We start from the raw sequence: 24,101 nt of genomic DNA on the forward strand, positions 1-24,101 counted from the left end.
TGTTCTTTATTATACCCTAAACAGGGTCTTCATTTGACGAGTTATTCTTACTGTTGGCATCGAATATTTTTCATGGCAACGATTGCATTAATTACTTTTAAATTTTATTATGCTGCACTTGATTATGTTAAAAAACAATAATACATTTCGAAATTTTTATTCTTTATAATTTATTTCGTTAAATTTGTTATATTGTTTTCTTTATTTTATTTATTTTTTTACTTAATTTTACGTAGTTTTATTTTTTATTTTAATTTTTTCACTTATTTATTTATTTTACTTCTATTCCATTTAATTGTATTTTAAATTTTATTTCCATTTTCTTCAACTCTATAGAGCTCTCCTTATGACTTTAAATATCTCTTTAATTACATATTTATGAACTACGTAAATTACATACTTGCTGTTGTAAATGAAATGCCGGCCGCTAACCAGCTACTGAGAGGGTCTCGTGCTGTATAACAGCAGAGACACGGTCAACATAATTGTATGTTGCTGTAACATTTCAGTTAAATTTATTAATGAATATGCAAGCAGCTAGCCTCAACGAGTAATATGCATAATATAACAACAAAAGGTTAAAAAATGAATATACAGAAATAACAAATGAAATATAATCAAAGTAAATTGCAAGCTCATGCTTTTAAGTGCCAATTCGCTAGGGGAAGAGTGCACTGTATACATATGTATAAGATATACCGGTTGCTGCTCCTACAGTGCTAACATAAGTATGTAATGTTATTGTATGCTGCAGTGCAATGCAAATGGGGAGTTGTGGTGCACAATGTAAGTCAGTGCAACCACCACATCCGGTTAATTTTATGAAATGAAAGATATGAAGTTTAAATTCAAAAAAGCGAAAACAAAGAGAAAAAAAACTCAAATAAATGCGCAAAAACTACAAAAGCGCCGTAATGAGCACGCGAATCAAGAGATTTGCTATCATAAAGTATTGTCGGCCAGCTGTTAAAGGCGTAAAGCCGCAAAAAAATGCGGGTGTTCGCTGAATGCGATGCAGTTGTGACTTTTTCCCGCTGATAATAAGAAATGCGTTGCAATTTTTCTGTTGTCGGCATAAATTGATAGGAGAGGACATAAAAAACTATATGTTAATGTGATAAAAAATTGTGGGGAAGCGTTAATATTCAACTTAAGTGCATAAGTGAAGATTTTGCTACAAATGGAAGTGAATAATATTTTTTGCGACTTTTTTTTTTAGCAAAATTTAATGTAATATTTTCAAATCCCTACAACTTCTACAACAAATATAAAGAAAGGCGAAATCTTAACTTTTTCATGTTAAAAAGGTCAACTAGCAGCAACAATTAATTTGCCCTTACACAGCACATCTGCAATGATTGTTGTTACTTTTGCTGTCACACGCATTTGTGGCGGGCGCTTGTCGTCTTTGTCGCCAGCGAGTGACAAACATTTCCGGTTGCCTTTTTTAATTGACCTTATCTATGGTTTGCGCTCAGTTGAAGCTTAGAGGCGGAGCTCAAAGTCGTTGTAGTTGCTAAAGCAGTTCCTGCAAGCAAAAAGTAGTAGCCAAGGCGACTGTCAGCAGCATGGGCAGGCAGGCGACCATACGGCAGTGTTTTGATAAATTGCGACGCCACATGACAACAGCATAACCAAACATTCATAAGCTTATAAAAATGAAGGCAAAAAATCTTTTCGTCGAAGTATTCTCGCTTGCTCTTAAATCTTGCATTGCGTCTTTAATTAACACATTTGGCAGGAAAGAGAATATTAGTGAAATAAATGATAAAAAAGAGTGCAAATAAAGTAAGAAGTTGCTTAAGCAACTGTTGTTTTTGTAACAGCACCCATTTGCAAGACTTAAAAATTGTTATTATTGTTGCAAGTTTGCCAGATTGGCTGGATTAATGTCAATAGTTGTACTAATTTTTTTACTTGTTGGAGAAATTTATATAGAATTGCACTTCCTGTCGCAAAGAATAAAAGTTTTAATGTGGCGGAAGAGAAAAAAATAATGTTGTTATATTTGTAGTGGCGGAGTTCTGACGAGTTCACATTACTTGGGATAAAAATCTGGGTCCGTTGCTGTTACCGTTAGGAGAGAAATTATCGTTGCAGTCGCTCACATGCAGCCTTGACACATTTAGTCAAGTTTCACACCTTAATTGAATGTGGTGTGTGTCTTGATTTTTTTGAATATTAGAAATTTCCGATTTTTCTAGATTTTCGTCGAAAAATTTTTACTTTTAGATGCCTATTATATTTTTATTTTAGCATAAAATACTTATTCTAGCATAAAATAAGGTCTCTGTGACATTTTATAATACCCATAACTACTAAATACTACTTTCCATTCATATTTCTTGACGTAGAGCAGCTGCATTTTCAACTTATTGACAATACCTAACCAAACAAATATTTTCTTTGACTTTTAATTTACAAAAACATAAATCAAAGCCTCCGGATAATGCATCCGTACCACGTGTGTTTGACTTTGTTCTACTTTTTTTCTGCACTTCCGTTGAAAATTTTACAAAAAAAAGAGGGGAAAGCAACCACATGCCAAGCTGACAAAAAGCCAACAATTATTTATACAAGCGACAAATTTGTTTGCATACTTTATTAGTGTTATCTTCAAAAGCACACGATCAGACAATAAACACACGCATACACACTTAGTGCCCTCGCGGGAATTTCAATTTATGTTAATTTGTTTGATCAAAGTTTCTTAGACATTCTTGAGGGGGGTGCACAACACGCAGCGGAAATCGAAACAATGAAACTCCATTGACTTTCGATTTCAAAAAAAAATATTGAAGAATATCAGCATAAATAAGCAAATATATTTGAAATCAAAGCACAAATGCCACAGCCTACTCAACAACAACAAAAATGTGCTATAGACATTTGCGCCTAAAATTAGTTGAAATTCTTTCTTATGCTGGGACAGCCACATAATTTGCTTATAAAAACATTAAACTTATATTTCTAACATATCATATCTCCTACGGCGTCACCTACTAAGTTTGCCGCATTTCCCTCGTTCGCCGCTCGAAGTGGCACTTAAAATGTTGCACCCTTTTAGAAGCATGACAGCCACTCGATTTTAATGCCTTCAGCAACAACAACAACAACGAGTACAAGATCAATGCCTTGCATGCGCTTGAGAATGCGTTTTTGTGGTCGCGTTTGATTAGTCGCATATACGTATCAGCGCAGCGTCTCAAATTATGCCCCGGAGACCCATGCAAAGCTGATTGACTTGACGCGCTGCCTCTTCAATTGTTGTCTCAATTCTTTGAGTGGGTAATTTTTAGCATTCTTAGCTAAATATGTTTGTAGCGTTAGCTTGCTGTGTATAAAACTTTAAATTTCCAATGAAATTTTTAATTTTATTTTTTTACTTTTTTCAACTTTAATGTCTGTTGCGCTTTCTTGTTTTTAGAAGCATGTAATATTTTTGTTGTCATTTGAAGCCATAAATGCGCCTGCCATTAATTAATGTGAAAAATGTGCACTTGAGTCCGGAGTGGCAATAAAATGCTTAATAAAACCAAAAACAAAGTAGGAGGCCGAGCCAACGGTAGTGTGTTAAAATAGAAGAGGGCTTAATTGGAAGTTCGTAGTGGAATTTTATGAGGTATTTTTTAGAGTGACATGCTATAATTGAGATTACACAAGATTTGATTAAATTTATTTTGGATTCTAACTTGGGAGCTCATTATAGATTATGATTTTTTAGATTTCTTGATTAGAATATGATTTTTTTAATTTTACTTCGTTATTTTTCTAAAATGTTTACATATTTTTGAATTCGATTACTAAATTACAAGCTTGTTATTAGTAATTATACATTTTAATGGGGTTTATAGGCAGGGTTTCATCTCCATAATGGCTTCAGTTTGTCAAATTTTGTCAAATATTTCGAACAATTTGAAGAAATTGATTATATAATTATTTTTTTTTTATTTTATGAACTTTTAGAAATAAAAATTATTTTTAAGAATATATTATATAACATAATATTTTTTTCTTTAATTTTTATGAGCTTTTTGGAATAATTATTGTTGGAAAATTTCAGAAGTCGAAGCTGTGAAAGTCTCAAAATTCCAGAAATTCAAGAAATTGATCATGTTTTGGAAAAAAATATAAAATGCAAATCCTATATATTTCAAATACATATTTTTCTTGAGTTTAGATACTAAGATTAAGTGGATTCTTGACTTTTTGGGTACATAACCAGCTTTTTGGTGTTATGAGATATTCCCTCTAAATTTTTCATATGAATTCAACTATTTTTGGGTCGCTTACACTCAAATATCTCACACAAAGTTTAAGTTTCTAACAGTATCGGATCTTATCACATTCTCTCCATTACTTTCCTCATTTGTTTGCCAAATACTTTGAGCTCCTCATTTGTTAATTACTAAAAAAGTCGGCAAAAATAATATATTAACCTTTTTTCATACGAGGGGCGTATATAGGGCGTTTTTTGGAGGCGTGACAGCCAAAACACCACTAATATTATTCCCAGCCACCATTTGTGGTGAATAACACGTGCGCTATGCGTCATTCCAACACTGCTGAGCTGCTCTTTGGGCTGGGCGGTTTTGTTGATTTAACAAATTCCAGCCTTGGAAGACAATTATTAAGCCCGCCTTTTGGGCAACTGGCGCATGTTTCTTTGCTTAAATTTGTTCGCTAGTTAACAAGTGCAACATGTCGATTTCTATGTATTCAACTAGTTTACAGCTAGCGTTGGCATGAGCTATGAAGTGAGCTAATCTTTTGGTAGCTTTTATTCTTCGTATAAAAATGCTTACATACGTGTATATGTACACTTCCTATTAGCATAATTTCCCTTTACTCACTTAACGCTGTTTTGTTTTGTTCCATAATTTCTTACTTTTTTTGTTAAAGCCATGTTAATTGCCGCCGCAGGCGTCCTAACTTGGCGCACAGCGTTGATCACTTAGTGGTAATTTAATTTAACTAAGCTTTTAATAAGTAATGTTTACTGTTGTTGTTGCTAAATTGTAACTTGTTTTGTTTGCCTTGTCGAAAATCTTCCCACACTCGAATTTCCATGAAATCTCGTTAAAATGCTTTGGCTCAACTACTCATGTCGGCAGTGTGTTGTTGTTAAAGTTTGGCAGGCAGGCGTTGTACAAATAAACAGGTAAATTGTTGTAGCAAATGCCTTGCAGCTTCACACTAATATACATATACATATGTATGTATTTTGGTTTGGTATTAAATTTGAATAAATTCTAATAGCTTTAAATGATGCTAATTAAGTAGAATATTGTTTCCGGCGGAAGTCAGTAGATGCCAACTGGCTAGTTAAAAAATTTTTGCTGGCGAACTTCAGAATTTTTCAGTTTAGTTTAGCAAATCGATTTATGAGCATTCTAATCTAAAATTATGTTTATTTGTAATAGACATTATAAATATTTATTAATCCTGTTAAATTTGTTTAACAGTTTTCAGACATTCACTTCCGTGATTAATTCTATGCATTCAAAAATTAACCGTTTTCGATGCGCTCTCGAGTCAAATAATTGGCGTATAAATTGAGTTCAAGTCGTACTGTTAAGTACCTCATTTAAAGGATATATTTGATTTATGTTAGTTGCTTGTTCGATTCGCTACTCTCTAATGTTTGACGAATTGCGCCTAGTTAAAAAAAATGATACATGCACCTTGCTCAGTCAAACCTTTTTAGGCAACGAAAATAATTATTAAACATGCTTTCTCATTTTTTTACAATATTTATTCTGTAAATATGGCTTAAAGTCTTCATGGACTTTAAGCTAATTGCTGGCCTTTATACTTATATTTTTTAATTTTGATATATGCGATTTTTCATAAAAAAAACGCGTCATTGAAATCGTTAGTTTTTGCTAAGTTTTTCATAACTTTGTAATTTTTTTCTATATGTTAGTTATTTTAGTGTTTATTGCCGACACTAACCTGCCACATTGTGGCATGTACTTTTAACGCTTTTTCTACCAGTGCAATTATGTCTTACAAGCTGAAAGTATGTCAGTAAGCAATTGTTTTTGCGTAGCTGGTAGTTAGCCTTGGGAGACCAAAAGCAAAAAATTTTATATGCGGTTAAGACGAGGCGCCACGAAAAAACTGCAGAATTGCATATAGCAAGAAATAAAAAAAACAGTAAAAAAATGTTTACACAATTTTTGTGCAAGAAAATATCTAAATTTAAAGTAATCAACATTTACAAATGAAATTGCAGAATATATTAACTGCTTAAAATTTTCTTCTGTTTAAATCGCAAACATAATTCATTTTTTTGTTTTAATTCAATGTAGCATATTTCATAAATGTGTGTTTAAATATCGATAATTATCTATCTATTTATTAGAACTGAATTTATAACATAAAAAACAAATTCTCACATTTCAATCGATGGTGAAATTCGCATTTAGCAGTTTTTCTGCTTCCAATCAGTATATAACATCTTACCTCTACATGAAAAATAAAGAACTACAGCGCACTACCTGTTTTTAGATTTTTCTCATACGTTCAATACTGCAGCGTCAGCATAATTGCGATTGAGCACAACAAACGACAAGAAAAAGGAAGTACGACGACGACGACATGCAGCTGTCCATTACAAGTTAAATGTAGTCATTAACATTTACTGATACTGTTATTATAAATTCTGCCACTGTTCTGTTATTGTGCAGTCGGCAGTTTACATTTAACCTGTTTGACAATTTCATTTTCTTGTATTGCCCTGCCATACTCTTGCTGTTGTTATTGTAAATAAGCAGGTGAGCACAGTCACACCAGCAGCTGCTGCATTTCGTACCTGTATAACTGCAAAGTAGTTGTAGTTTTTTTCGCAACAACTGTTGCAGTATTATTCGCTCAATGCTCTCACAGCATGCAGTAAACATGTTTCGACATGCTACAGCCACTGCTGCATTTAACTATGAAAATCAAAAGTCAAAATTAAAAACAAATAAATCTAGATTGTATGGTTGTAAAGGTGAGGAACTGGCGTAAATAAATATTGTTGTTGTAGCTGGAGTGTGAGAAAAATGTGCGCGGAGACTGTTAAGTCGGTTTTAACATGAATAAAAATATTTTATTAAACACAAATGCTGATATTTGCAATTGATATCAAATGAAAAAGTATTCACAAACATTCGGACTTTGCAGAAAAAAAAAATAGAAAATAGTTAAAAATAAATATGTAAACGGTGGGGCACTTGTCATTGCTGCTGCACTGTTGTCGCCCTCTGCTGCTGTTACTGAGTACACTGATTACACAGCCCTATTTGGTTGCATATTTGTATGTATGTGCTCATATGTATGTATGTATGTACATATGTATGTGTGTTCGAATTTTTTGATTTTAAATTAAATTCTATTTTATTTTTATTGAAGTACACACAAGTTATTATGGCTGGCGCTTGCTTGCTTTAATTTATTTTCAACTGCATCAAATCCCAATCGCCCATATACTTACATACATATGTATGTACATACATATTCTCCTGCTTCTTTCAGTTGATTGCTGGTTACCTGTTCTTTGGAGCTGCACATTGTGCAGTGGCGAATCAGCTGCTTCTGCTTTTGGTTCCACCAAAAGTAGTTGAATGTCTCAGCTGCTTCAATTAAGTTGATGCTTTGCATTGCCTTTGTTTCGTTTTTACCAGTTTCTGCTTTTGCTTTACTTTACTGCCCACAATTGCATCGATGAAATGTTGTTTTTGGCTTCATGTTTTTTTTTTGTTTTCTGTACATTTCTGCCAAACTTGTTTATGCCGCTATTTTTATTTTGTTTTACTTTACGTTTGTCCTTACTTCTGCTAAATTGCGAATGAATAAATTCTGTTGCTCTTCATTTTTTAATGCTTAAATAATATTTGTTTGCTTTTAATTTTTGATATGTTGTCTTTAATGCGATTTCGTTGTAGATCTCTGATTTCTTTCTTGCCGGTGTGAATATTTTTCTGCTCCATCAGCTTTTGTATGTATACATGGCATATTTTAAACAACATTAATCGGATCTTGAAAGCCGAAGCTTTACATTTTTTTCCTTGACGATCAGCTGTTCGTTTTGAGTGGATGGTTTTTTTTTTTTTACATTTTTACAAGAGAGCAGAGAGCACATTAGCGAGCAAAAAGGGGTCTATTCGAAGGAGGGATGCGAAGAGATAAGAGAGAAGTTTGCCCTTAAAAATTATCGAAATATATTTTTCTCGAGAGAAACCTATCATATATTTATCCATAAAGCAATTTTTCAACTTTCTGTATACACAAAATTAATTTTAATATACGAGCAGATAATTAGTGGCGCCAGCATTATTTCTCAACTTATTGAGAGGCCCCAGTAAATTTCAGAAATTACACACAAAAATAGGCAGACAAATTAACCAATAATACTTAGCAAAGTAGACACGACTAACTACCACATAAAGACACCTAGGCAAAAGTTAATAAATTAGTGGCTTTGAAAGAAAAGAAAAAGGCAATTGACATGAGTGACTTGACGAGTAGGCGCTTGGCATGCCTCAAGCAGGTAACCGGGTGCATGTGGCAACGAAAATAATAAAATATGATCGAGCAGTGAATGCAGGTTAGGCAGTTGGATCAACACAAATGAGGAAGTGCAACGGTTGGTTTGTTGTACTTATGTAATTGTGAAGCGGAAATGACAAGAGTGCGTGTTCTAAACACATTGCTCGATGCGTTACGCCAACAACACTTTCGTCTACTAAGTACGAGGCGATCGACAGGCTATGCAACGCACATGTAACTGCAGCAATATACTATTAATATACATATACATCGATACAAAAAAATGAGAAATGTTAAAACTGCTGACTACAAAAACCCATGTATAGGAAATAAAGCATGTAGCAAGCTGCAAACAATGTAATTGAAAATTCTTCGAAGGTGCGTTGGCTGCAGCTGCCCTTTTGCAGTTATTTTCCAAACACATACACACATAACTGTATATATGTACATATGCAAGTACACGCGGTTGCTGGTTTTCTTTTGCTTTTTCCTCCATACTTAGTTGTTAACAACAACAACAATGCGCATACAGGCTATGCATACAAAATGCATTCTTTTACAGTTCATTCACTGCAGTAGCAGTAGCAGCAGCGTTGGCAGCAGCAGCATGTAATCAGCTGAAGTTAATGGCCTAGTGCCTCGTGCGTGGACACCGCAGCTACTCTTTTATAAATATTTTTACCTTTTTTATAGGTTTTGGTTGATTGGTTTGCTAGGGTAGCATTGAAGTATGCAGGCATTTTTCTCCAAACAACAGTTTTAGTTTTTTTTTCGTTTTTGCTTTAGTAATGGCAAATCTATGGACTAGGCGGCTGCAGTTTTTTGCTTATGTTTTTGGAACTGCCTGTTCGTCTGTCAGTCTGCAGCGTGCTGTGCGGTGCTGTATTGTAAATATGCTGTCTGGGATATTAGCATTTTGGTTGGGTTTACATACATACATATGTTGATTATCATCTAGAATCTACACTATATGTACATACATTGTATTATATATCTAGTATATCAGTAAATCTTTTGTTTTACTTCCAATAAGTTTTATTTAATTTTTTATTGTTTTTGTTTAATAGATTATAGATTTTTTTATTATTTTGTAGATTTTTATTGCTGATCGTTTTAAAAAACGTAGTTTCCTAATATTTTATTACAATTTTTCAAAATTGTTAGGAAGCAAATTTCGACCGGAAATAATTATGTTTTCGAATACCACTTCGTTATTTTCCGCATAATGAAAATGTTAGTATTTTTCCTATTATTAGTATTGTTTTCGAATAATTTTTTCCTTGTTTTGTTTTTTTTTTAATTTTTTTGTTTCAAAAAATGTTTTCAAAAACATTTTCGTAAACCTTTTTTTGTTTCTAATAATAATTTTTCGTTGTTTTTAGATTTTTCTGTTTCAAAAATGTTTTAAAAACATTTTTTTCATATTTTTTCCAAGTTAATAAGCGGTTTTTGCTCTTCTGAATAATATTTTCCGCGTTTTTTGATTTTCTGTTTCAAGAATGTTTTCAAACAGCAATTTTTTCAAATTAATAACTGTACTTTTAGTGAGTTTTGTAAGCTTTAGCTGCGAATAGTAAAGAGTAGTGATTTGAATGGTTAGACGATTTTCGATATATTATTCTCAATTAAAAAGTCGTTATTTAATCTCAAAACCGCAAAACATTAATACTACGGGTTTTCAGAAATTTTATGTCACAAGTCACTGTTTTTAACCGTTTAGATGATTTTAGAGATTTCAGAAGATTTTTCTCAATAAAAAAACCGTTATATGTTTTCGAAATTGGATAGAGTCCGTAGTTCCCGACGATACCGAATCTTTAAATCATAAACTCAAACTCCCAAATAAAAAAACGTTTTATGTTCTCGAAACCAGCATGATAGAGGAAACTTGTAAACTTAGAAATTGGATATTTCGATTTGCTTTGGTTGTGTTATATGTAGTTCAATAGACAACGTAATGCTTGAATCTTCAAATCATAACCTCAAACATAATCCTTAAGGTTTTCCTGGACTGAGATGTTTCCAAAACTTAATAATATTCGGTGCAGAAGATGATATTCATTAAGAATAACGGCTGTAAGATTAAATTTTAAAGCGTAGCAAGGCTTAACCCGCAAAAATCATAGTTTAAAGCCTTCTGAGAAAGCCCTGAGCAGAGATCAGACCAGTCTATAGGGTCACTGTTATTAATATTCTGAATTTTGGCTGACGAATGAAAATATTTCATCACTTTCAGACATTTAGATATAAAATCCCATATAGTAGGTATATCTAAATAGTAATTGTCTAGAAGACATTTATAAAGCTGCTGAGAATTATATTTTCATTAAAATTTCAGTTTTCAATACCAACTTCCAGTTCACAAATAATTGAAAAGAAAACAGCACATTGGAATGCGAAAATCAAAGTTGCGCACAACCAGCGGCGGCAAAAGAAAAAGTGGAACTTGTTTGCCTTTGCAAGGATGTACGAGGCTACCAACAACAAACAGCCATTTGTAATGCACAAAAGAATCGCTGTGTGTTGTAGTTTTTCGCACAATTTTCCATTTTATTTTATTTTATTTTTTTGTTTTTGCTTTTTGTTGTTGCCTACAGCTGTTCATGGTATATTGCTGTTGAACAGCTTTTCTCTTTGTAAACGTCTTGCTGTTGTTGTTGCTCTTGTTATTGTGTTACTCGCACCTACTGTCGGCAGCATTTGAATGTTGTTTGACTTTTGTTGCCTTGCAACAGCCGCCGCTCAAGAATTTGCCATGCGGGGCAAACTTGTTTCCCAAGCGCGTTTACTTGAGACGATAAAATATCAGCACCAGCGGCAACAACAACAATAGCAATTGGTAGTCAGCAGGTTGGCGCAGTGCAACGTGCAACATTACATAATTCATGTGCATTTAGTATATGTTTGTATGCGTGTACATGCCTGTGCTGTTGATTCGCCACTAACTAACTGACGCCACAAGTCGCACATTCATAGTTGGCGTTGTTGCCACATATAACTGTGGCTGCTAACTGACGTTTATAGTTTAGCATTTTAGCGTTTGCCGTTCAACAATTCGTTGTGCTGGTGTTGTTGTTGCTGTTGCTGGTGCCTTTGCTGGTGTTGTTGTTGCTATTGCTGTTGCTGGTGCCCGATGGTTTGTGGCTGCTGGCTGCAGGCCAGTGTGCTAACATTCCATAGTGTCTATAAACTTTGGCATTTGCGGTGCATCGTGTGTGCGAACGACCTACACCACTAATCTGCGCATACAGGGCCTGTAGGAAATTTTTGACTGAGACAAAAGTTGGTACTGGTTTTTGATTGAGTGGGAAAAGGGGGAAGGCAGGGTGTTGGTAATGGTAAATAATTGAAATTAGCGGTAATTAAGGGAAGGGAGGGTAAGGTATAATGTTAAAAATACTTGAATTGATATTAAAATTAAATTTTTTATTTTCAATACCGAAAGTCTTAATTAAAAGAAGTATTTTTTTAAATGCAAATCAATTTTAAATTTTAAATTTTCAATTTTTTTTAGTCCGAAACTTTAAAATATTTTTTTTTTCCAAAATTTCGAAAATTCAAAATAAATATCAAATAATATTTAATCCAAAAATTTTTAATCAAAAATTCGCAACACTTTTCAATAATACTTTAAAATTCTCTGTCATATAAAAACATAACCATTCTGTCACTTGCTCATAATTTTTCCTACAGGTCACGTCTTCTCGCTTGCATTGTCTCTCCATTTGAATGCTAATAATTTATGTGACGCCGACAGCATCGCTCTGTAGTCTTGCGAAACCGACACCTTGATTAAGTATTTTAGAATGTCTCGTGGGTTGGGCACTTGACACTAGTCGGTTTGGGCGATAATACTTTTCTGTAAGCCAAATATGCATTCTAGCGCTTAATTGATGCCTTAAGATAGCAGACCTAAACTGAATTGTCTATACTCCACACACTGAGCAGTTTTATGCGAATGACTTTAAGCAATTCATTATTATTGATGTCAAGTACGAGAACGAAGATGACAATAAAAACAAGCGAGCGGTAAAGTAAACTCGCAGCGTCATTAAATGAAGAAAATAAATGCCAACTAACTGTAAACAGCATAACTTCCGCTCGCACACACACACACACATATGAATATGGATTTATGCATTCCTCAGCTTGTGAGTTGTGTCTTGGCGGTGTTGCTAGAAAAAAAGGAGCCGCAGACAGCAAAGCAATGCTCTTTAAAACCAATAGAATTCAAAGAAAGTTGTATAAGTTGTTGCTGAGTGCGTGTGTGTGCAACAACACATGGCGGCAATGATTTTTTTTCTCACTGCGCCGCACCGGAAACTTGAAAGACTGCACGCATAGCTGCACACATATACCATCAAATCTTTGCAGACACAACAAAAAATATTAAAATTTATAAATATCCCAAAAGAAATATTCAATATCAATGACAATACCATAAATGCACATGTTTCCTCACACCACACAGCAGCACTTGTCTGTTGCAGCAGCCGAGCGTTGACATCCTGCAGCACCAGATTTTTGTTTAATAAACTCCTCCGCGCCTCCGCGCTGTTGACAAACATACACCTATCTAAGTGTATGCATAGAAGTATGTACATACATATGCGCTTGCATATGCGTCTGCTCCCGCTCTGTCATTGCACTCCTCACAAATCGATTCAATATGCTTGTCATGCTGAGCAGCAGCAATCGTCAGGCTGCCAAAGGGGCAACAAAAGGGTCTGTTCGGTATGATCTTCCCATCAAAGTTGTGATATGCACAGGCAGTAGTATGAAGATTGAAACATGTGTCGCCAAGATGGTGTGAAAAACGTGGCACAAGTGTGTGAATAGTGGCAGGTTAACGGTATTAATGTTTTTTCTTATGAAAATTTGTGCGAGATTTCAATATTAACGTAATGTTGATTTATTTTTGTTTTAGGGTAGTTCTAACATAGTTTTTAAAAGACAGTGAAAAATAAGAAAAATCTATCGCAGTTTAATTTATATACATACATACATATGTATGTACATGTTCATATGTGTCTTGCATATATTTTTTTAATTTACAAAATTAATTTATTTTATGATTTTCTGAAAATTTAATTTTTTCTTAATTAAAATTGTATTTTATGTTTAATTTTATTATAAATTTAAATTTAAATTAAATTTATTTAAAAAATTTATTTTATTAAAAAGTAATTACTTTTATTCCAACATCAGGATTGAAGAATTTACATTGTATTTTTAATTGAAAATTTTTTAATTAAAAATTGTTTTCTTTTAATTTTGAAAAAATTAATTTTTTTAATTTTTGAAATATTAATTATGTATTCTAGTAATTTTTTTTACCAAATAAAATTTTATTTTTAATCAAAAAAAGTAATTTCAATTAATTAATTTTAAAACACTTGATTTATATTGATTTTTTATGTACATACATATGTATATTTTTTATCTTCATAGAAAAATTTGTTTTAATTTTTCATGAAAATTTTGTCAATACGCATGCGTCTTTAAGCTTTATTGCTTTTTAGTTGCCACTCATAAAATATAAGTTTGCATTATTTTATTTTAATACAATTTTTGCACTTGAAAAATGAAAGAAAAATGGAGTCAAACATTTGCCATTCATTGTGTATCATCTATACATACATATGTACATAAGTATGTGTGCACATAATCACTTGCCATTTCCCTGCACATTACACCTAGCCATTTGTCACCATGAATGGAGCATTAACATTATCATTAACGCACACACATACAGTTTTGAAATGTCGTACATACATATGTATGTATAAAGTCTTATATAATAAATTGTATTATTGCATGTATTTATGTTATGGAGTATATTAATTTGCTTGTTTATGAAGTTACTTCAAGGCGAAATCGTTTAAGTGTAATTTCATATAATATTGTGCATTATTTAAATTGTTTCGGCTATTAATCTGTGAGCAAGCAAAGGTCAGCGAAGTGTGAGAAGTGCTGTTCAAGAAAAAACTTAACAAATTAAACATATATACAACACTAAATGCAATTTATTTTTTAATGGCTACAGTGAACGCATCACATAATAAATTTTGGAATTGGAAGAGGTACGAAATAGATGTGATATACGTACATATGTATGTACTGTATGACCGCACTGTTATTAATTAAAAAATAAAAAACTAATTTACTAACTAAACTAAAAATAAAAACTAATTTATTTAATTATATTTAATTTTAATAGAATCAAAGAAAATATAATTTTTTAAATTAAACTCATTTTTTTTATTTTTTTATATAATTTAATTTAAAAAAAATTAATTGCATTTAATTTTTTAATCCCAATCTTAAAAAATATTAATTAAATTTTAATTGGTATTAATTAAATTTAATTTTTTATCTTAAAAAGTTGTAGGTTAAAATGTTGTATGACTTATTTTGAGTTAATTAAAAATTTACGAAAAAACTAAATTTAATAAAAAAATAAAAAAATTATTGTTTGTTGATTGTTTGATAGAAAAGCCTAAAATAAAAAAAATTGAAATTTTTTATTGAATTTAATTTAACCAAATTTAATTTTTTAATCGCAATTAAAAAAATTATTTATGTTAAAAACGATTAATTTAATTTTAATTAGATACATTTTGTTTTTATTAATTAAATTTATCTTTTTAAACAAAATGTTTTGTGACGGCTTGTAATATATTTTTTTAAATTAACGAAAAATATTAAGTTTTAATTAAATACAATAAAAAATACATTAAAAGAGACAAATTTTCATTGTGTTTAATTATTTTATTTTTAAAAATAAAAATGAAATAAATATAATTTTTTAATTAATTACAATTAAAAAAATATTAAAAAAAAGTAAATATTTAAATAAAAAACTAACATTAAAAAGTTGATTTTAGTTTTATAAAATTTAATTTAAAAAAGAAAAAATTGTAATTATATTTAATTAAAAAAAAAATAGAGTAAATTTAATATTTTAAATTAATTACAACTATTATAAATATTAAAAAAAATAATTCTTTAAATAATTAAAAAACTTATATTGAAAAATACAAATTGATTATACTTAATTTTTTTTTTAATCAAAAGAGAAGCAAATTGTAATCATATTTAATTTTTAAAAATAAAATTTAAGTAAATATAATTTTTTAATTAATTACAATCCGAATAAATTAAAAAAAAATAATTATTTACTTTAAAATTTCTTTATCGCGCCGTCATCAAAGCGCTAACTAAGTAAACAAACTTCAGTGCTTCACATTAAACACATTCTTTGCCTTTCGTATAAATTCCTTTACATACATACATACACAAATATTGAATATCCAAAAAATGCACCCATATAATCTCCGTTACAGTAGCGCATAAAAAAATGTTGCCACTATGTTTAAACAACTTTACGGTTTTATTTGTTTGGCATTAAATTAAAAGCAAGCAATAAATGTGGAATTTCCGATATCTTTCACTGAAATGCATTCGCCTGTTTAGATAAAATGCATTTGTTTAGTCCACATAAGCGGCCTAGCGATAAAGTGAAAATAATAATAAAAAATTAGTTTTTTCTTGCTTTAAACTATTTGTTTGCGACACACATGTTATATTTTACTCATATGCATATGTGTATGTATGTCCATAGTTATGTGCGACTTGACGTTTCACTTATGGTTTGCATTTTTTTGGCTTTAAATGCGCACAGTAGCCACATATTAACAGCCATACAATGTAAACACAAGCATTTTTTATATGTATGTATGTATATACTTTTATACTACGTATAGAAAAAATATAGCTACATTTGGCTGCATAAACTTTATTGACTCTGCTTTGATGCACAGAAATTCCGTAGGCGATAAAACTTGTACAAATAGCAATCGATTGCGTTTGACGGTGGAAAATTTATGACATTTGTGGCAGCAAAGGGGGTATATACTTATGTAAAAACATATATTTACCTAGTATCTATGTATATATAGTATATCATGACAGTATGGGATATTTTCTGAAATAGCTATCATATTTATTAATTATGATGTATATCTACATTTGATTGATAACGGTTATATATATGCCTAAAATACATATGTGCTTAGCTTCCAAAATAATATTTTTTTAACGATATTTTTCTATATTTTTCACGATTTTATAATATTATCCTTTTTATAAGAATTTAACATTAAAAGAAAATCTCTTTTTAAAAGAAAAAATAGCATAAATCGGTTGAGAATTTCAAGCAAGCGAAAATTACGTCAATAAACAGCTTTGATTGCATGCCACAACTTGCTTTATCACCGCACTGCATAAACACTCCCAAAAGTCAAATTAAAATTATCGAATTTCATCGATCAAAAGAACTTCTATCCTTCCAAATATGTATTCTAATTAAATTAGCTCTGCGCTTCTTCCCCTACTCTCCAGACACACCCAAAAATACCGTTTTTTTACCGTTAAATTTCTAGGTCACTCGCATTAACTATCTCCCCCAACTCAAAATCCTGCTTATCGTGACATACTTCTGTAGCAACCTACTACAAATGTCTTCGCCTTTATGCGTAGAAAAATCTTCTCCCTCCGCCATTAGCATGCTTTATTTAGGCCATAAGAAGTACCGTTGTTATTTACCTTCGCTTATCTATGGCGTTTATTATGCTTTTGCCCGGCAAAATCAAGTCAAATAAACGCTAGCACACAAATTTATATATTTATACACCTATACCAACACACACATATGCATTTATAAATGTGGTATATGTATGTATGTGCATATATTTTATCGCTAATTGACAGCTGCCCTCAATTTGCATAGGAGCTGAGTAATTTGATACACATTTTGGTTGGATACTCGTATCAACAGCTGTTTTGGATTTGTTGCTGTTCGTGTTGGCGGCGCTGAATTCCGCATAAAGTGAAATGGTACAATACTTTTACATATTTATTACTCACATACATACATATGTATGCAAATATTGTATATTTTAAATAAATTGACCGTGTGTAATGGCTTAAAAACAAACCACATCCGGTTTTGTGCATAAATTATTGTTGTTATTATTGCATATGCATTTCTTTGCGTTAGCTTCGGGTGTCTGATTAATTTTTCAAGTTTTTAATTTATTTATTTAGCGGTGGTGTTTTAGGTTTTGCCGTTTGTGTGATTACATTTTATTTGTTTTAATTAAATTTTGCGCAATTTTGTTCGAAATTTTTAGTTTTATTTAAATTAAGTTATTAAGTTTGTTTTTTAATGTTTTTCGTAGTTAAAATTTTTTTATATGTTCTAAAATTTTTCTATTTGTTATTACTTTTTTTTTTGAGTTTTTAGCGTTATTAAATTTTTAAATATTTTTTTTTGTTATTATTATGAGTGAGTTTTTTATGAAAAAATATATTATTTAATTTAATTAAGTTATTATAGTTATTTTAAAATTTATTTTATATATTTTATTTTATATTAAATTTTAATTTAATATTTTTTTATTAATTCTTAATTTTAGTGCAATAATATTTAATTTAAAGTTTATTTTATATATTTCAAAAATTTAATTAATCAATTATTTTTTTTTTTTAATTTTTAGATTTGTTTGAATTTTTTTCAATGTTATTTGTTTGTTATTACTTATTATTTATTTTATATAGCTTACAATTTTATTTTAATTATTTTTGTTTTAATTTTTGAAACTTTTTAGTGTTTTTAATTATTAATTTAATTTAATTTTTTTATAAATTAATAATTTTTATCGCAAAATATGATTTTTTCTTCTTTATTATATTTTTTTCATAAATAATTAATTTTAGTAGCATAATACTTAATTTGAATATGTTAATTAATTATTTTAAAATTTTATTTCGTTTATTTTTGCCTACTTTTCCTTTTCCAATTTTTAGACTCATTTTATTTGTTTTATAACTTATTATTTATTTTATATGGTACACAATTTTGTTTAATTTTTTGAAAGTTTTTAGTTTATTTAATTTTTAATTTAATTTAATTGTTTTTTTTTATTAATAATTTTTATGACAAAATATGAATTTTATAAACAAAAATATATTATTTAATTTATTTTTTAAAGCGATTAAAAAAAAAAAATTTTATATTTTTTTAAATTTATTTTATATATTAACTTTTTGTTGATTAATTTTGCGCAATTTTTTGATTGTTTTAGAGTTATTGAACTTTTAAATTTTTTTTTTATAAATTATTGATTTTGGTGGTATAATTTGTTCTCTCGGCTTATATATAAAAAATTATACAAACTATTATGAAAATGAGACTAAAAACTAATTTCATAATTTATTTTGTTTTTTCAATTATATTTAGTATATTTTTTCAATCAGGTATCAATTTTGAGATTTTATTTATAAAGTATTTTTATTTTTTATCTTACTATGAATATTAATATATTTGTATTTTAGTTTATATTTTAATGATATATTTTTAATTAAATATGCTAAAAGGTTTTTTTGCTTTTATTTCTTTTATTTATTTGTATTATTAGCAATTTTTTTTTTTATTTATTTTAACATATTTTTTAAATTATTTTATATATTATATATTTTTTTTTTTTCAATTTATAGAATTTTATTCATTTATTTTAATTATTAAACATTTTATTTAATTTTTCATTAAATATTTCTTTTTAATTTTTTCTCATCAAAATCTGTTATTTTTCCCAAATATCACTTTCAAAATACTTGACTTCTTAATTTCGATTTTTTGACAACTTCATTCAAACCAATTTCTCTTACCAAAAACCACTCATTTCATTCAAATAACCGCCCACAAGTGGTTCGCACAGACAACGTGGTCTCTTTGGCACACAATCAAGTCCAAAGAAGGCATGTGAGTCAACACACATGAATGTGGTGAAATTCTTTTTTCTTTTTATTTTTTTGCAATAAAGTCACACTTCATTTCATAAATATGCGAACGCTTTTTTCTGACAACTCATGCACAAGCTCAGCATAGTGAGAGATGGCTAGATAGACAGAGGCAGTTACTGCACAGACGAGCTCAACACAAGCGCCGATTTACAGCAAATTCGCATCGAAAAGCTGGCGGAACTAATTGGCAATGCTTGATGTTGAGCTTGAGCTAAAAATGCGCTGCATTCCTGCGCCAAACCAAAACATAAACCTAATAATAATTGAATGCATTCTTGGCAGCCGCAGCATTCCCAGCTCAACCCAGTTCAGGGCAGGAATGCATGAGAATTCTTGAATGCTTCTGTCAATCAACAAGAACCACAAGCTTGCTGCCACACTGAGGCGCTACCTTGCGTGAAAATATGTTAAGGTGCCACTGTTGTTGTTGTTTTAACTTTTTTACTTAGACTAACTACTGCAATGCTTTTAAATTTCTTTTAATACTCACAATTTGCTCTAATTCCGTGATGGGCAAATTATGTTTGTTGTTATTGCCATTGTAATTGCTGTTGGCGCTGTTGTTGCCCATGGTTGTGGGTGATGGTGCCGTTGAGTTCGAGTGTGAAGATGACACCGTGGACGTTGAGGAACGTGATGTTGAACAATTGTTATTGTTGCTGGTGTTGTTTGTGGTTTTATTCCTGGGCGGTGTGGGTGGCGGTGCAGGACTAGTGGTATTCAAGTTGCTACAATCTTTCGAATTGCGATTGGGTGAGAGGCGTGAAGGAAAACTTAGGGTTTTCGTCCACTGTGCCAGACTGCGTACCATTTTTGTGGTGCAAGCGTTTCTTGAAACAAGTTTCAATCACACTTTGTTGTTGTAAATATGTTGTAAGCCTTTACTGCTCGAATATTACAAAAAGTTTGAACTGTGCACAAGTTTTTCGAATTTAAATTTTGGTTTGCTGTTGTAAATGTGCAAGTTTGGACTGTTCACAAGTTTTTCGTTATACAATTTTGATACTTTTTTTTAAATATTTACTCTTTTCTCAGTCGATTTATCACTCAGAAGCATAAATTTTAACTTCAGTATTTCTATTTGGTCATTTATTTCTCACTTTATTGTATTCAATTTATGTTTAATTGCCAAATATTCTCACTTCACTTATCCACACACACACTCACGTTAAGTCAATTTCATGTTTGCACGAAATCACTACTTAACATTTTCGTATGCCGGCGCTACTTTTTCGAATCAACCGTACGCGTCGTTGGTTAAAAACGTAATGAAGTGAAATGTTGCACCCAAATACGAGCCAAGTCGTCAACACTTCGCTGTCGCAGCGCAGAAATATACAATAAATGGCAGATGGCCGCAAACGCAGCGCACCAACAACAATAACCACAGCACAGCAAATACAGCAACAGTCAATTAACAGCGCTGTTAACAGGCAGTAGTGAGCGAAGCACAAAAACAAACGCCGCCACCACCACCGTCGCAATGCTTCTCTGCACGCGCTGTTGATCGCTGCGAAGTGCACATCAGTGTGAGTGAGTACGCTATATATGCTGTCGTATGGCAGTGCGCAAGCGCTTTTGTGAATCAACGGTTGTTGGCAGTGAGAAAATGTGTGAAAAATGTTGTTATTCAAGTTGTTTGTGTTGTTGATCAGCTGAGCGCTGTGGCTTGAGTTCAGGCTTCGATTTAGGCTACTGGCTTAAAGGTATTGACAAGAAATTCTTCTTTTGCAGCTGTTTTGTTTGCCGCATATTTTTGAGAGGTTTTGACCGGCTTTTTGTTTGTTCTCTCGACTTTTTGAGGTGTGTTTGTGCTGAGGGGTTTTTGTTTTTGCTTGTATTGAATAGTAATTGGATTTAGTATGTAAGCAACACATTTTTGTAGCGTTATGTTTAAGTGGATTAAAGAAAGATGCATTTCGTAGGCTATGAATTTATTAATGAAGAACGGATAACTAAACTAATACCTGTGTACATATCTTATTTAAGTACTAGAGTTAAGAGACTTATAGCTTGCATTTTGCTTAAGTATTGCTGAAGTCATCTTCATTGTCTCAATAACTTTTATTATTATTATATTTTATTATTGCTTAAAATAGTGTTTCTTTAGCTCCATCGAAGTTGCCTAATTTAGAAAATATTTTCAAATTTGTAAAGTCCCTCCAAATTTTTGCGCTAGAATGAGTTGTTTTATAAAAAACTTTATTTCTTCCGACTTCAAAATAATTTTAGGAACGATTTTAGCCTATTTTGTTAGTAGATTATCCTAGAATGTTTCTGAAGATATTCGCATTTTCATTATATTACTAGGTCTATGTTTCATTCAACGCTAAAAAAAGGTTGAAATCTATAAATTTGGTTTTCAATTTTTTTGGTCCAGAATTATCAAAGAACTAACGAACTAAGTCAAAGTCTTTAAAAAAACAATAATAACAAAAGCTCTGGGCGTATTTCAGACTAAAAAGATCTTTGAGGTTAAGGTTTAAAACTAACAGATTCCTCATTTTACTGAATAATAGTAAAACGGCAAAAGTTTACTCATAACCCCAAAAGGACATGAGTGAACTTCTGTTCATGCTCGCTTCAGAGAAAAATATATTCACCGCTGTAGGGCGTTCAAATTGCAGTATTCAAGTTGGTCGGATACATTTTCAACACACACAATAAATGAGAGCAGAAATACACCAAATATCTAGTAAAGCTATAAAGGTCAATTCGAAATTAGTTTCAGCAATTTCTGACCTGAGAGATTTTCTGTAAAATTGTAGGCCGAAAATCGTAATTTATTTCGTCTTCATCGAAAATTTACGTTACTTTAAAATGCTTGTTTCGATAGTCGATTGTTGGGATCTGAAATCGTGCGATAAGTTAAATGGATCACATTTTAAATGAATATTTTGACAGAAAAATTTCGGTACACTTCTGAAATGGGACAAGCCTGAAATCAGATCCGTATGACTATTTAAAAGTATTGTTGGAATGAATCAAAATATAGTTTTCAAATATTTAATTTCGGCGTGGCTCGTACTCAGGAATCCTTTTCAAAATAACAGGTATCTAGAATAACCTGTCGAGGCTTAGGTTCTGTTCTGTCTCAATAATTTTGGTACAAGGTGCGGAACAGTTCTGAGATTCACTACAATTCATCATGTTTCATTAGTTTGGTCACTATTTGCAATCTCATTAAAGACGTTTCTGTTATTATATCGGATTAGCATGAGCTCCAAATAGTTTTGGAAGAAAGTTGACACGTTGATAGTCCATTACCGAACTGAAATTGAATGAATTAAACTATTTTCGGAACGGAACATACCTCATTAAACATACAGATTTTTTCGTGCTCTTAACGGTTGGGATTTTTGAAACTCCCATTCCCGTTCAGACATACTTAGCATCTGCTCAAATTTTGCATGCTGAAACCTCCTTGGCTTGTATTGGTCAATGTGCATACTAGTATACATGTACCAACGCTTAATCCTATAAACTTGTTATAAGCCTCGGTGTTTATATCCTCCTGAGTCCTCCTGAGTTTATATAAAAAACAGTGGTACTCAGTTAACACATGTTTCATTCAGTTTATGTATTCGTAGACCTCAAAGAAAAAATATTGTTTATCATTAATTTTAATTGCTAAAGTCAAAATTTGCAATACTTTCTTCACATCAAAGAATGGAACTTTAATTAATCATTACTAAACCCACAAACTTAACCGAGGAGCTGCCTGATTAAAATTTTGCGCTTCCATTAACAGCGAAGGAAATTAAAATTGCGACGTTATATAACTTTCGCTCATTTGCAGTGCTCCACTTATCAATGGAGTCAGTGAGCATACACAATTCCATTTTTGAAAGTAATACGAGCACACAAACTTACACACTTATCTGCTTAAGCAAAATGAAATATGTGTGATTATATTTCTGTCTTCTGAGTTGTTATGCAAATATGAATTTAAAATATACAAAATATAATCTAAAATGAATGAGTGACAGCTTAAGATTGGCTTAAATGACCAAAGCTTTTGTTTGTGTGGGGAGAGAAAGAGGGGGCTCACTTCCGTTCGGACACATTCCAAGATAAATTCAACGGGAACTGAAATGGGAAAGAAGCAAACTGGTTGGCGTTCCATTTTGATTATTTACTCTTTTTCCTTAATTTTTTTCCGTATGCCAACTGCCCAAATGCCCGCAACCGGCACTGTATCCCCGCCCCATAATCAATCCGGCAGCTGTCTACCACATTTACTTACACATATGAAGTTACATATCTACACATGTATACAGTTAAGATGTTCTCAAGCCACTGCCGAGTGCGCCGAGTGTTGAAAGTCGAAATCGAAAAGTTTGAGAATGAAAAAAGTAACTGCTTAACACAAACCGCCTTAAATATTTCAACAAAAAAGGCATACAATAAAAGAGAACAACAACAATAACCAAGTGAACGAAGCAAACGCACAGACAACAACAAAATCCAACATCTTGCTTATGCTAACCCGGCTAAAATACGCTGCACCGAAAAAAACCTGGTCTCAACGGCCTTGCCAAGGTTGAGCGAGCAAGCAAAGGCAGTAAGAAGAAGAAGCAGAAGAAGAGAAAGAAGCAGAGCAAAAGATGTTTATGCGCGCTGAGCGAATGCCACAAAACCGCCACACACCTTTCATTTCAGGTAGACGAAGTCAGTAAGAGTGCGCTGCTGTAGTAACG

General features: G+C 31.4%; 1 protein-coding gene across 1 annotated transcript in view; it reads right to left on the reverse strand.

The window, feature by feature from the left end:
* The window catches only part of LOC115065719 (TNF receptor-associated factor 4), a 25,199-nt gene extending 4,525 nt beyond the window's left edge, over positions 1-20,674 (reverse strand). Inside the window, exon 1 of the mRNA XM_049448273.1 lies at positions 19,892-20,674. Within this exon, the coding sequence (XP_049304230.1) occupies positions 19,892-20,212 (321 nt within the window). The 5' untranslated portion in view covers positions 20,213-20,674. The remainder of the gene's footprint in view (positions 1-19,891) is intronic.
* Positions 20,675-24,101: the final 3,427 nt, after the last annotated feature.

This window comes from Bactrocera dorsalis, chromosome 1, assembly GCF_023373825.1.
Source record: "Bactrocera dorsalis isolate Fly_Bdor chromosome 1, ASM2337382v1, whole genome shotgun sequence".
NCBI lineage: Eukaryota > Metazoa > Arthropoda > Insecta > Diptera > Tephritidae > Bactrocera > Bactrocera dorsalis.